Below are 13,396 nucleotides of genomic sequence, written 5' to 3' on the forward strand. Positions count from 1 at the left end.
AAATACAGTGCAGACTGTTTCACACTTATCTGGACAGTTTGTGAATGAGACTATACTCCCTGGGAATACCGTCACCACGGAATAGATTGTGTCAGACAGATATGGTAGCTGGCAGATGCAAAGAGCAACCAGATAAAGTCTCATTAAAGCTTTCAAAAGTTGTTTAGGACAAATTAGCAGTTTCTTCACCAGTGCGGGGCTAAAAAACTTTAAAATATACTTCCTCTGTTTGCTCATTCAAGTTATGTTTTTTTGTTTTCCTGATGATTTATATTGGAAAGTGGCACGTCACATCCTCATTTAAACATCTGGTCATTGTATGTATCTGATCAGGCTCAGTTGTTTGTTTAAAAACTTCAAGGGTATAATGTACACCAGGAAGCGGTGTCATGTTAAGCAAAACACAATGTAACGAAAACATGAAAATAATTCATTAAATGGAAATCCGTTTCACGCCGCTGACAGTATAGACAAGCTACTGCATCCGTGAAACAAACAATAAACGCACGAGATAATAACTAGATGAACAAAACATATTATTAAAGAGTTTATTTTCCTATGCTCTGCTAGAAGAGCACTTGTTTTCCATACGTTTACATATGTTTTCTCTGCAGAAGCATAATGCAGCATTATGACCGTGTTTCTCTATTGTACGGGCTATAATGAGGCTGCTGACCACCAGGGCAGAGAAACACTGGCTGACAAATGATTTGTACTATTTCCTGCTCTGACTGGCTGGAACTACAGGGTCGTGACCGGTGATATTTTTACTCTGGTGGTGGACTCACAGCCACTCACTGTTATCATGGTGTTTCTCTATTTCGGGCTCTTTATAAGTCCTGTTATCCCACACCTACCTACAGTAGAAGGAAAACTGCCGACCTGTTGACTTTGTCAGCAGATTATCTGTGTTTATTTATCTGAAGATTCAGGGTTTTCAGGGACACAACACTACCCTCAGACGCCGACTGTTGCCAAAATAAACTCCTACCGTGTGATACAAGAGCTAAAGTTCTCACTTTTCTGGCATTTTTTAGTCTGGAAAAAGTGATGTAACAAAAACAGTCTGAAAATTGTCCAAAAGATGTCAGAAAAAAGGCGGAAGAAAAGTCCGGAAAAAGATAGAAAAAAGGCAGGAAAAGTAAAAAAGAATGTCATAAAAACAGTCCGAAGAATGTCTGATAAATGTCCGAAAAAAGGTGGAAGAAAGGCAGAAGAAAGGTCCCAAAAATGTCTGAAAAATGTCCCAAAAAACGATGTAAACAAAGAAAGGAAGTTCCTCAGAGGTCCTTATTCTTAACATTATTATTTTTTATTATTAATTATAAAAGTAGTTCAATGAAATTTATGAAACTAGTAAATATTTCCTTTTTTGTTTTGTACAGTCACAATGACTTGGTTTAAATGTTTCACATTAGTCATTTAATAGCTTTCAATTGCTCATTTAACTTTTTCCAACTAATAAATGATTAATTAACATTTAATGAATTATGCAAACAGGGAAAGAAATTCTGCTTTATATATTTACAAAAACACGAGAGCCCAAATGATTGTGTTTCCCTCAGTGTGAACTTTGGCTCGCTCAGATAGGATTTACCTTTCTTATCATTGAATACGACCTGGACGATCGGCAGCAGCCAATCAGCTGTACGTTCGGGACGTTTTCCACAGAACTGTTAATTATGTTTGTCAGTCATAAACTGACGGCTTGTTATCAGCAGAATCACTATATGCTATGTCGTCAGGCAGGGATAATAATCATCCTCCACGTGTAAAGGACAATTTCCACATGTCTGTCTAGTGTGAGACACTTTATAAAGTTGTTAGGAGGTCTAAGTTTTGAAATACCTAAAATCGGGACACATTTTGGTTGGCCAAAGCATCAGCTGATTTGATTTTGTTGACCATCTGACCTGCCGAAAGTAGGCTATTCATTTATTTCTGTTTTCACATGCTTGTGAAACGTCCGACACAGTGTGGGCTACCTCCGGGTCTGAAAAGTGAAGCCAATGCTGAAGTGCCTTAAACTTGCATTCTTTCTAACAGCCAGCAGGGGGCGACTCCTCTGATTGCAAAAAGAAGTCTGATTGTATAGAAGTCTGTGAGAAAATGACCCTACTTCTCACTTGATTTATTACCTCAGTAAACATTGTAAACATGAGTTTATGGTCTCAATCACTAGTTTCAAGTCTTCTTCAATAATTTGTGTTTGATTGGAAATCAAACATAGAAAACCAGTAAAAAATAAACAGATTGTTGTATGCTTTGCTCTGGTTTGTATTGGTACGATCAGACATGTGGCCTGTCGTTGTTTAAAAGTCTTATTTTGAGATTCGGATTGTTAGAATTTGGACATAAAGTTTTATTACGGTGTTGGGCGATCAGATGGCTTTGAATGGAGGGAGACGCCATATTTGTCATGTTTCAGTTTTATGCCCTGCCAAGCATTGATTCTGGATTATTTTTATTCTAGGTTGTTTGTTTTAAATACAAAAAGACAGTTCAATTTAGTCAAATGTATTGATTCCGATAATCATATTCATGTACTTTTGCATGCTTTTCATAGTATTGTACTAGCAGTCCTTCATATTTCTACATGGTGCTGGTGTCCTGCGAGTGCAGTGACCGTATATCCTTCTTCTTCTATCTCCTTCTTTGGTGTCTATTCCAGTTGGTTGGAAATACACAAAGAAATGTCTTCACGCTGTATTTTCTTTCAATGTATTATTCTCTCATGCCCGAGGACGCGCTGGCTATCATAATACCAACATCCGTCTCCTTATACCCATAAAACTTTGGATTTTGGAGTCATTTCCTCAAGTTGGCTCAGATTACGTTTTCACTACAAATAAACAACCCCACAATCCTGTTGAAAAGAGCTGTCTGGCATTCAACAAGATCACTTTTCCCAATCAAACTCAAGGAGAAAACCCCCTCTGACGTGTAAATAAACAGTTCCAAGCATGTTAAACGTCCCTATAAACATGCTAAATACAGTAGGCTACACCATAGTGCAAATATAACAACATTAAAGGATAAACAAGCTGAATATGTTTAGACTAGCCCTAGCTTGCTGTCTGTAGCTGGTGAGATTTGTGTAGGCGAGATATTATTTGCCACCAAAATCCGAAGAGGAAATCACCCAGAAAGCTTTGCCATCGCTTAAATTGAGTTTTCAGTGAGAGTGGGCTACCACATAATTATGGGTCTAATCAAAATCCCAAGATAGCATCAAAAGGAACTGTGTGTTGTTAGTGTTGAGGAGCATTATCAGGCCCGTATTTACTGTTTCCACCACGTGAAATTCAACATGCTTGGTCAGGATGTTTCCTTTGCTGCAGACTCGCCACAACAGTCGGCATCTATCTGATCAAAGTGAGCCCATGTAAATATTCCACTCGTTACAGCACAGTGAAACATTGCATAATAACATTCACAGGGGAGAAAAGAAATATCAAGGGTGTGTGTGTGAGAGACTGGGGAGGTTTATGATTCAAAAGGAGTATCTTATCTTTGTAATCCTGCTTGAACAGGTGCCTCCCAGAGTATCCTCGAGTCAGTCAACATGTTCAGCAACGAGCGGATTAGATTTATGAACATAAACGGAGACATTAAGATGAAGAATTCACCTTAATAATCCTACTGGGACATAAAAGTGTCTGTTGTACTTGTAAACAGTGAGTTATTAAGTGATTTATGTTAAGAACCTGAAATAAGGTCTGTGGTTAACACAAGCTCTCCTCAGGTCTGAAACGTTTTGAAACGTTTCAGATATAAAATAGCCTGCATCAATAAATATCCCACTCGTGAATTTTGATTTTAAAGTCTTTATGTGTATATAAAAAGGCGTTTGCTACCAAGTGACGTCATCACGCCGACTCGCCTTTACAGCCTCGTTGTGTATACTCGCAATCATGTGACGTTGGTGTAGTTTGTTTACAGCCTAACGTTAGCTTTTTACTTCTGGTGATCGCATTTGCACTTCAAAAATCATAAAGTGGTGTTCATTTGTGAAGATTATCTTACTGAACAAAACGTGTAAGTACCATAAACGAGCTTATTTTCTACATTAATCCAAAACACAATGGAAAAATACCATTTCGCTTTTTGTCGAGGGGAAACCAGGGCGATGCTAACTTCCCGGTTGGCCTACAAAAATACGTCATCCCATGGAGCACTCTATTGGAAACATTTCAACATTGGCGACCCCCAGTGGCAGCATCGAAACTAAAAACAGTGACAGAAGTCATAATAATTAGGCTATAATTTGAAATATGGTATTAAAATTAAAACACACAGACCTAATAGACCTCAGGGAATCCTTTGTCCCCCAAGCAATCAAACTGTACAACACCTCTCTAGGGAGGTGGGGGGGACGAAAGAGGACGGTCTGCAGGACAGATGATAATGCACACGGTGCACTTTCATAGACTAAGCTACTGGAGTTACCCTGCACCATACTCACTTTCAACAGTCTCTTCTGCAACTTTCAGTTTTAACAGTTTTCTTCATCTCCTTGTATTTTGATATCTGGTATATTTTTGTGTACTTTGCACTACTAACTTTTTTACTGCCTTTTTACTAACATGTTTTTGCACTGTGGAACTGTGATGCTGGAAACTTGAATTTCCCTCGGGGTCAATAAAGTTACTATCTATCTATCTATCTATCTATCTATCTATCTAATAAGGGCTTCCCGTTCTAATATAAGGCCTATTATAATAGTGTATCAGTAGCTGCATGTTTCTAGTAACTTCACTTTATGGTATTTCCTTGTGATAACACTGCAGGCCAATAAAGTGAATTTGTTCCTGATCATTTTCATGTGATTAGCCTACCAGTAGTTTATTGCGGTGATCATAATATTCCCATAATATCCCTTTAAGTGCTGTCACTGAGCTGCTGTTTTATTGTGGGAGGGCTCTGCTGCTGGTGGGAACGGCCTCATGATGACGTACCTCTGTTGACAGTTGTAAAACCTCCACACACACACACACACACACACACTTAAACACACACTGCCTCCACTTCACTCTCACACTCCCACCTCTCCAGAAGCTGCCTGAGAGCCACCACCTCTCCATCTCATCTCCATCTGCGCGTAAAGCTGTGCGCAACATCTCCGGAGCTCCAACCAGCACAGTGGAGAGAGAGACGGATAAAATAGGAATATGTCTACCGAAACGCCGGATGATATGAAGCTGTCGTACCAACAGAAAGTGCTGGAGGAGAATTTCACGAAAGTCAGCAAGCATCCGGAGGGAGTGACGCTCATGTTGATCGCTGCGGAGTGCGGGCTGTCAGAGGAGGAAACTAAAGTGAGTAACCAACATGGCAATACTCTCTCTTCTTCTACTTACTGCCTGTGTGTGTGAATTAGTAGAACATGTGTGGAATTAAGTTTTCTTCATGTTTAGATATTTTTATTTTTTTTATACTTGATTTTTCCCCCTCTTTTCAAGGCTGTCTTCATATATGCAATCCACTGTTTGTAATTACAACAGTCTATAAACTAACTTTTAAGTAGATGAGCTTTACAGACAAACCCATCAAGTACACTAGAGAGAAAATAACCTCAACATTCAAAACCAAAATAAAACCAGGAAAAGAAATAATAATATTAATAATGACAGAAAAGACAGAGTAGAGTTAAAAAAACAAAAAAACAAAGACAATGTTTAGATTTTTAGGCTGAATTGTGTTTATTATGTTGCGTAATGGTTTGTCCTGAACAAACAGTATATGCACAATTTCTAGAAATAATGACACATTTGAACAGCTTGATCATATCTTTTTATATTTATTCATTAAATAATGTTTTTCAGTTCAGTTTTGTTCCATAAATTCACCCCTTCAACTGAAATATATCTATTTTATATTAGATCTGACCCTTCTTCAAAATGCACATTGGAATTGGTCGCACTGTGAGCCACAATGGAGATAATATCAACATTTAATGAATTATGCAAACAGTGAAAGGAAGTCTACTTTATATAATTTACAAAAACATGAGCCCAAATGATTGCGTTTCCCTCAGTCAACAGATCGTTATAATATGCTTTTCCTATGATGCTTTAAAGTCAGATTAGATTGTAATTAATTGTAATTTCTTATGGAATCACTGATCATCTCTACTCCTTTAGAGACTTTTATAATAGGCTATCATTTATTCCCATACAGACAAGTGAATCTGTCTGTTTTGTGTGCATTTAATTGAGCAACACACTTAAAATAACAAATGAAAAAATCCCCTATTATTATTCATGTGTAAAAGTAGCTTATTTCATAAGGACATGCCTTGAATTATTGATGCTTAATTTTGTAAGCATGTATTTTCATTTTCTAATTTGGGTGATACTAAGTGTAACTATATACCATTGTGTAGTTTAATCCAAAGCAATACATAATATTGTATGACTATAATCTGCAAAGTAACTAGCAGATAATATGAACTATAGTGGAGCAAGAGTATAATTATTTCCTGTCAGGTGACAGGAAATAATGTACTGCTAAAGGCAGAAACCTGTTTTTCTAGAAGCAACACAAGACTTTAAATGTGTGATATGGAACCTGGAGCTGCTCCACTGACTGTGAATGGAGCAGGTCTTTGTCTGTGCTCGGTGTGATCCTGGTTAATATATCTGTTCAAGTGTCACAGTCTGATGAAATAATCCTCATTTGAGTGTAAACACAGACCACAGAGCTCTGCAGCGCCCCATTGATCGTCACTGGGGCAGCTCCTGGTTGTTTTCCCTGATGAAGTCATGTCAGAGTCGAGTTTCCTGCTGCTGTTTCAGCTCAGAGAGAAACTGTTCTCACAAACACTGATTCATCTGTGCAGAGTGATCTAGAGGTGACTTTAAGGAAAGATATTCGGTCAGTCAGTCAGAGTAGGACTGTGACGCCCCTTTTTTTTGGCAAAGTTTCAGTTTCCTATGTGGTCGCTATCGCTGCCCGTGTCTATGCTGCTTTCATATTTGGTCGGATGTGGGTGGCAACGTATTTTTACTGAGCTGCTTGTGATGTACCAGGACAATAACTGAAAACACATGTGGTTAAGGGTTCGTTAGGCTCTTAACGTGCAGCAGGAACCTAAACGATTTGTCAGTTAATTTACCAGAAAATTCACTGGCAACTATTGTGATAATCAATTAATAGTTTGAGTACATTTTCAAGCAAAAATGCCCCAAACATTCCCTGATTTCAGCTTCTCAAATGTGACGATTTGTCGCATTTCTTTGTCTTATGTGATAATTAACGGAATATCTTTGAGTTTTAGACAGTTGGTCACACAAAACAAACAATTTGAAGACATCACCTTGGGCTTTTGGGCGTTATGGACATTTTACGCTATAGATTCTGACATTTTATCGACAAAAGGAAACGATTAAATGTTAAATTAATTGGTAGATAATTATTAGTTGCAGCATTAATTACAGATTCCATAGGTAAATGGCTTTAAAGACAAACTTTGAAGTTTGAGTGTGAAAAATACTTTCTTGACCTTGGGAACAGTACTCTTTCTCCAGAGCTTTCAACCACATCATCAGTAGCTATGTTCATTTAACATCACATCAGGCTTTGAGGAGAAACATAACCTAAATCTTGATCAGTTTAATTTTGTTTTTCCTTTTCGTAGGGAATCCCAAGTTGGGGTTGCAACTGACAATTACTCTCATAATCGATTAAAATGCAGATTATCTTCTCAATGAATCGTTTGTTCTATATAACATCAAAAAACAATTATCTAGAGCCCAATGCAATGGCATCACGTCTTGTTTAGTCCAACAAAAGTCCAAAACTCAAAAATATTCAATGTATTATAATGTTAAGACGAGGACAAGCAGCACATATTCCCAGCTGAGACGCTTAAACAAGAGAATAATTGAATATTTCCCCACAAAAGAAGATATTGTGGAGCACAAAAATCCCATTAAAGCCAATTGTTGTAGTCATTAGTTGACAATTATATAAAACATCACATTGTTACTTAGGTATTTAATCTCTACCACCCTCCCTCTCCCACATACAAACACTCCCACCATCCCTCTATCTGAGGAATGTCTTACTGTAAAGTCTGTGCAACTGTCACATCAGGAGCCAGATGTGAAGCTTCAAAGCGCCGATAACAACCAACATGTTGAAAGTGCACTGAAGTTCTGCGGCAACCTCCAGTAGCATTCCTCTGATAGATGAATCATTTTAAAAGCATTCAGTCGTTATTTTATTTTTTTTGAATGGTGAATGTCTCGCTTTGGAATAAAAGTTGTCAGTTGGCATTCCGCTTCAGGACTTGGCAGGCAAACAACATGACAAACATTTGTTTAGCTGTATTCACCAGGAGGTGAAACCCTACATGTAAATTCTGTCATTTGAGTTGACGTAACATCAGGTTCATCTCGTAGGCAAATTTCTGCTCGTTTGTGCTCTTGAGGCTGACAGATCTCACATGTTATGGGGCGTGTGTGTTCTTTTCATAATTAGCTCCTGCAGTACAAACAGTTCACTAGTTCATACCTCGTGTACATCAGACTCATGCTTGTGACTGTTCTTTCTGCTTCGACTCCACAAACCAGTTCCTGTAGATTCCTCAGGGCTGAAGTTGACACAGGCACAAACAATGTGCAGCAGCATCAGATGAAGTATTTTGTATCGTATAAATGCAGGTGTAGCCTTTTACACCTTTTCTACACCGGCGGCGAAGCAAAATCACTGTAGTTACGCGTGTCAGAGGAAAATACTTTAAGCCTAAAAATTAGTCAGTTATGTGTAAAAAGAGTGAGTGAACTTTTGTTGGGAGGCGGATTCAAAACGGCCGTTATAAGATAAGATAAGATAAGATAAGATAAGATAAGATAAGATGGACCTTTATTAATCCCCGGAGGGAAATTCAGGTGTCAAAGCAGCAACATCAGCAAACAGAGTGAATCACAGGAGAGGTAAAGGTATACAAAAATTCTAAAGACAATAATAGAGATATAAAAGATACAGAGTGAATGGGTGAACATAGTGTGTACAGTCCGTCAATAAATAAATAAATGTAGTATGTACAATAAATAAATAAATAAATAAATGTAATATGTACATATGTGCAGTCAGCAATAAAGTGGTATATAGGATGTATAGTGTAAAGTGAGTGTAAAGTGCGCCAGATAGTGCATGTTTAAATTTCTTAAAAGTCCTAATAGTTGTCATATAGGGGTCAGCCTTGGTTGTGGAGCCTGATGGCTACCAGCATGAAGGACTGACCCAGGCGCTTTGTGTTGTGCCGAGGAGGGATGAGTCTGTGGCTGAAGGTGCTCCTCATCTTGACTAGCTCATCATGGAGGGGGTGGAAGGGGTATAATAATGTTATACAACATTATTCAAGATGTACGTACAACTATAAAAGTAACATGCAAATGTCTCTAACCCCCGTGCACCTTCAATTATGTGCAGCCCAGAGAAGCATGTTTCAGTCTCAATGCTTATACTCCATGAGTTAGTATTGCATTTCCATAAGGAAGGGTAACTCGATGTACCAAAATAGACGCAGCGATATCCTGACTTTTAATCCCTAGTTGTAAAACCCTGGATCCTACTGTTCCCATAATGCAACTCAATAGTATGATGTCATTTGAGTACTCAAAGGGAGTTTCAAAGGGAGTTTGCCGTTTTTGTTGCGAGTGTGATCATCGTGATCTGGTTAGACAAGAAAGAACAAGAAAATTACAAAGCTAAAAAAGTTACAAGCTAAAAAAGGAAATACAAAAGTGACATAAAATGTTCAACTTCTTTAAGATTAGTTAAGAAAAATGTAAAGTTAGAAGCTAAAAATAGATGCAATGCAAAAATTTAATTAAATTAGCTCGGCACCAAAAAACTATTGGTGGAAACACGAAACAAGATTACTACTTTAAAAGATACCCACTTGATTTGACTACTATTGCCAAGCCCCCATCTTCGTTACTAGAACAGCAAAGGTGTTTCATTATTTGGCTCCATCCACTGAGGCTTATAATCTGCATGCAGAGCAGCTATGAAAAATGTCACATAAACTAAAACTGCACTATATGCTGCGTCCTAATTCCTCTTCCAGTGTTAGTGACCGTTTCCATTCATCATATACAAAGGTTGGGAGGTGCCGGGCCAACCTGACGGGGGGAAGCCTGGTCCAGGGTGAGGTAAAGGTCTGGCCCCTCATCAAAAGACCTGACTTTGTTTGTTCCAGCTGATGTCGTTTTTTTTTTCTTTCTAGCTTTCTTTCTGTTCCTGCCGTGCTCCCCCCCCCTGTCGTGTGTTAACAAAGCTCTCATTGGAGGAGGTTTAGCTGAAGAAACACACCCCGGCTACCACTCCCCGTTTCACATTAACATTTACTGTGTGCTTCAGCGTCTGTGCAGCATGTTTGAGCTTCTTTCATAGACCGTTTTTATTTGTGTTCAGTGCTGCAGTCAGTAAAGGTATAGAGTCAAGTTTGAAAGACCTCGTTATATAATCAAGTGCTAGTCACTTGGGGGGGAAAAAATACACAAGCACCGTTGTATGAGTTATAAATCATATTATTGTTCTGTGTGCAATGCTTTTACAAGACATTCAAAGATGTTGCACTTTGAAAAAGGACCACAAACAAAACAAAGTACAAACGTCCATTCAAAACCTGGTAGAGAAAATGGCATTTTAAAGGCTGAACCTTTACAGAATTATGAACCATAGTAACTTTTCCCCCAAAATATCTGCCCTGCGTTATAAAAATGAGGTACATGAATATGAAATCCTAAAACACAGATGAACAGCCAAGTTCAGAGAGCAGTTCTCAAATTGATTTAGTCATAAGTGCAAGCCCAGACGGCTCCAAATAGGAGTCTCATGTGTTTTCAGTACAATATGTGGAAACCATCCCTCCTGCCAGGCGCACGGCTCACAAAGCCAAGCAAGGGTCTCGTGTCTAAAGGCCACCGTACCGAATCCCTCCCTTTCCCCTTGGCGTTATCGAGATGAGGTCAGCATTGTTGTGAATCCCTTGACAACACGAACCGCAAGACAGCAATGCGCCGGGTCACGGGTGTGTGTTCGAGGCACTCAGCGCAGTCATCATCTGGTCAGAGTTTTCAGTGGAGCAGTTATTGGTGGAGCAGTTTGTTAAAATTGGACGGAAACATTCGTCTTTTTGTGGTTTCCTTGATACAACTTGAGCCTCAGGGTCACTGCTGTGTCTGTGTGAGTCAGTGACCACGCTTACATGCACCGAGAAATGTGACTGTGTTGTGATTACGAAGACAATGAAAGTCCGAAAAGGAAACAAAGTTAATGACTTGCTCTTTTAATCATAGACTTCATATTTTGAGTTTCTCGATGATTGCACTCTGGTCACAGAAAAAAAACGAAACAATGAAGTTGTTCAACAAAACTAAAAACAGATGGTGAATGATATTCACCCATCCTAAAACCTTTAACTTATTTAACCTAAATTCTGCGTTAATTTGCTGTTTTTAGATGCCAAAACATAACTATCAGGAATCTTTTGAATAAATAAATACATCTTTTTGTAATAGCCTATACCCTCATGTGCACTTTGTATGATATCCTATAGTGCTAATCTTTATGCTAATCTAGGTTAACATGTTCTGATTACAGCTTCTTATTGCACAGACATAAGTTTAACAGTTCCTCATCTCACTCTCAGAGAGAAAACTATTCCCATATCCAAGACGGTGTCATGGCAGCTTAATATTTTGAACAAGCCTGTAGCCAGGCTCGTGACTACTGAGGTTGTAATGCTCAAATGATCTCAAAACAAACTGTAATAGACACCAGTTGAACGATTTCACAGGTCTTTAAAGTTGCACATAGAAGCACAATAGTTGTTTTAGTGTCTCACGTGTCTTGAGTGAATACTTCCGATAACACAACTGAATTCTCAGTGATTGCTAAATAATTGTTGTGTATGTAAAAGTAACCAGTGGCCTGAGGAACAATGAATTTGGAGAACTCGTTATTTTATTCAAATCGTTCTTGACAATACAAGAGCTCCACCTGTGTCTCAGGAATATTCATGTCATGACTGTATTCTGTCAGCCAAACCAGTTACCTCATCACTCTCGTGTTTCAGGCTCTGCAGCACTTTGGTTTCTGTACAAAAACCTCTGGTTTCTAACACCTCCCATTTTTTTCTTTTTGTTTATTTGTGTCCTCCAGAAATGGTTCAACACACGTTACGCACAGTGGAGGAAGGCAGAGGGTCTTCCGGCTCAACTGGGATCAGTGTTGGACTGAGACTCCAAGAAGAAGCAGACGAAGAATCTCCTGGATTGCCTGAAGCTCTGACCTGACCTTGTTTCTCCTGGACAAACTGACCCTACCACCTCTTCCTCATACACTTCCCCTCTCTCCATGTGTCATTCTCTCTTTTTGTATCTATGAAGCTATTTTAAAACTTACTGTGTGGAATGTGAAGGTGTTTGTGTGTTGTTGCCAATATAACCGCCATGTTTACAGAAATAAACATATTGTTATTATAAGTTAAAATGACTTTGAGTGTGCTTTACGTCTCGGGGTCCAAATTCACTGAGGAAGCAGAGGTTTACAATGGTGTAGATAGAATAGGGGGGTATTGGGGATAGTGTGCTTTTGTTTTCAGGCTTTGTTTACATACGTGTCTGTCAGCAGGTATAGCGGAGCTGGACACTATAAGCTGTTCACAGGACTATAAAAGATGTAAGGAAGCGCTGTGATTACAATAGATGCTGCCGGAATCAGCTGACGCTCTCCAGCAACTTCCAGGGACAAATCTGGAACATTTCTAGTTGTTAGAGGGAGGAGGAGGAGGAGGAGGAGGACGAGGACATGTGAGCCGACTGAGCTGAATGGCATCACGGGCTAAACAAATGACAGGTGATGTCATTGCATTGTTCCCTGTGATCACTCTTTGTAAAAAAGGATGTGATCTCAGCAGCCAGTTTGAACTTTATGCCTAAAAAAAAAATAATATTCTGTATTTTATTTCCATGAAGAGACACAACTAACAAAGAATTGATCCTGCAAACAAGTATTGCCTAGTATGCCAGTACTCACAAGAGCACCAAATGTGTACTAATCCACTACAGGAAATAGTCCCCAACAAATGGATATTTCCTCTGTTTGCTAAAAACTACAATTCCCAGCTGTTTTATAATAATAAAAATAGTAAAATTATGACACTTACGATAATATTAGGTACAGAAGTGATGAGTTTTGGTATTTTTTTTTCTCATTGCACCTGCTGAATGACGTATGCATTCTCTGTGATGTGATTTGGAGATATTTCAAGCAGCTACAGTAGTTTGATAGTTAATCTAAAAGTTTTGCTGTCAGTCCTTCAGAAACAAAGAAGTTCTCTTGTCTTTCTTGAGCTGCCAAAAATCCATCAAAACAAACT

At 38.7% G+C, this 13,396-nt stretch overlaps 1 protein-coding gene across 1 annotated transcript; it reads left to right on the top strand.

Annotated features, from left to right (window-relative positions):
• Positions 1-4,988: 4,988 nt before the first annotated feature.
• On the top strand, positions 4,989-12,507 carry hopx (HOP homeobox). Its single transcript, XM_074649044.1, has 2 exons — positions 4,989-5,318; positions 12,178-12,507. Exons 1-2 carry the CDS (start codon positions 5,172-5,174, stop codon positions 12,253-12,255), a joined length of 225 nt encoding a protein of 74 aa, XP_074505145.1. The 5' UTR covers positions 4,989-5,171; the 3' UTR covers positions 12,256-12,507.
• The last annotated feature ends 889 nt before the right edge of the window (positions 12,508-13,396 follow it).

The sequence above is a fragment of the Sebastes fasciatus genome, chromosome 10 (genome assembly GCF_043250625.1).
Source record: "Sebastes fasciatus isolate fSebFas1 chromosome 10, fSebFas1.pri, whole genome shotgun sequence".
Taxonomy (NCBI): domain Eukaryota; kingdom Metazoa; phylum Chordata; class Actinopteri; order Perciformes; family Sebastidae; genus Sebastes; species Sebastes fasciatus.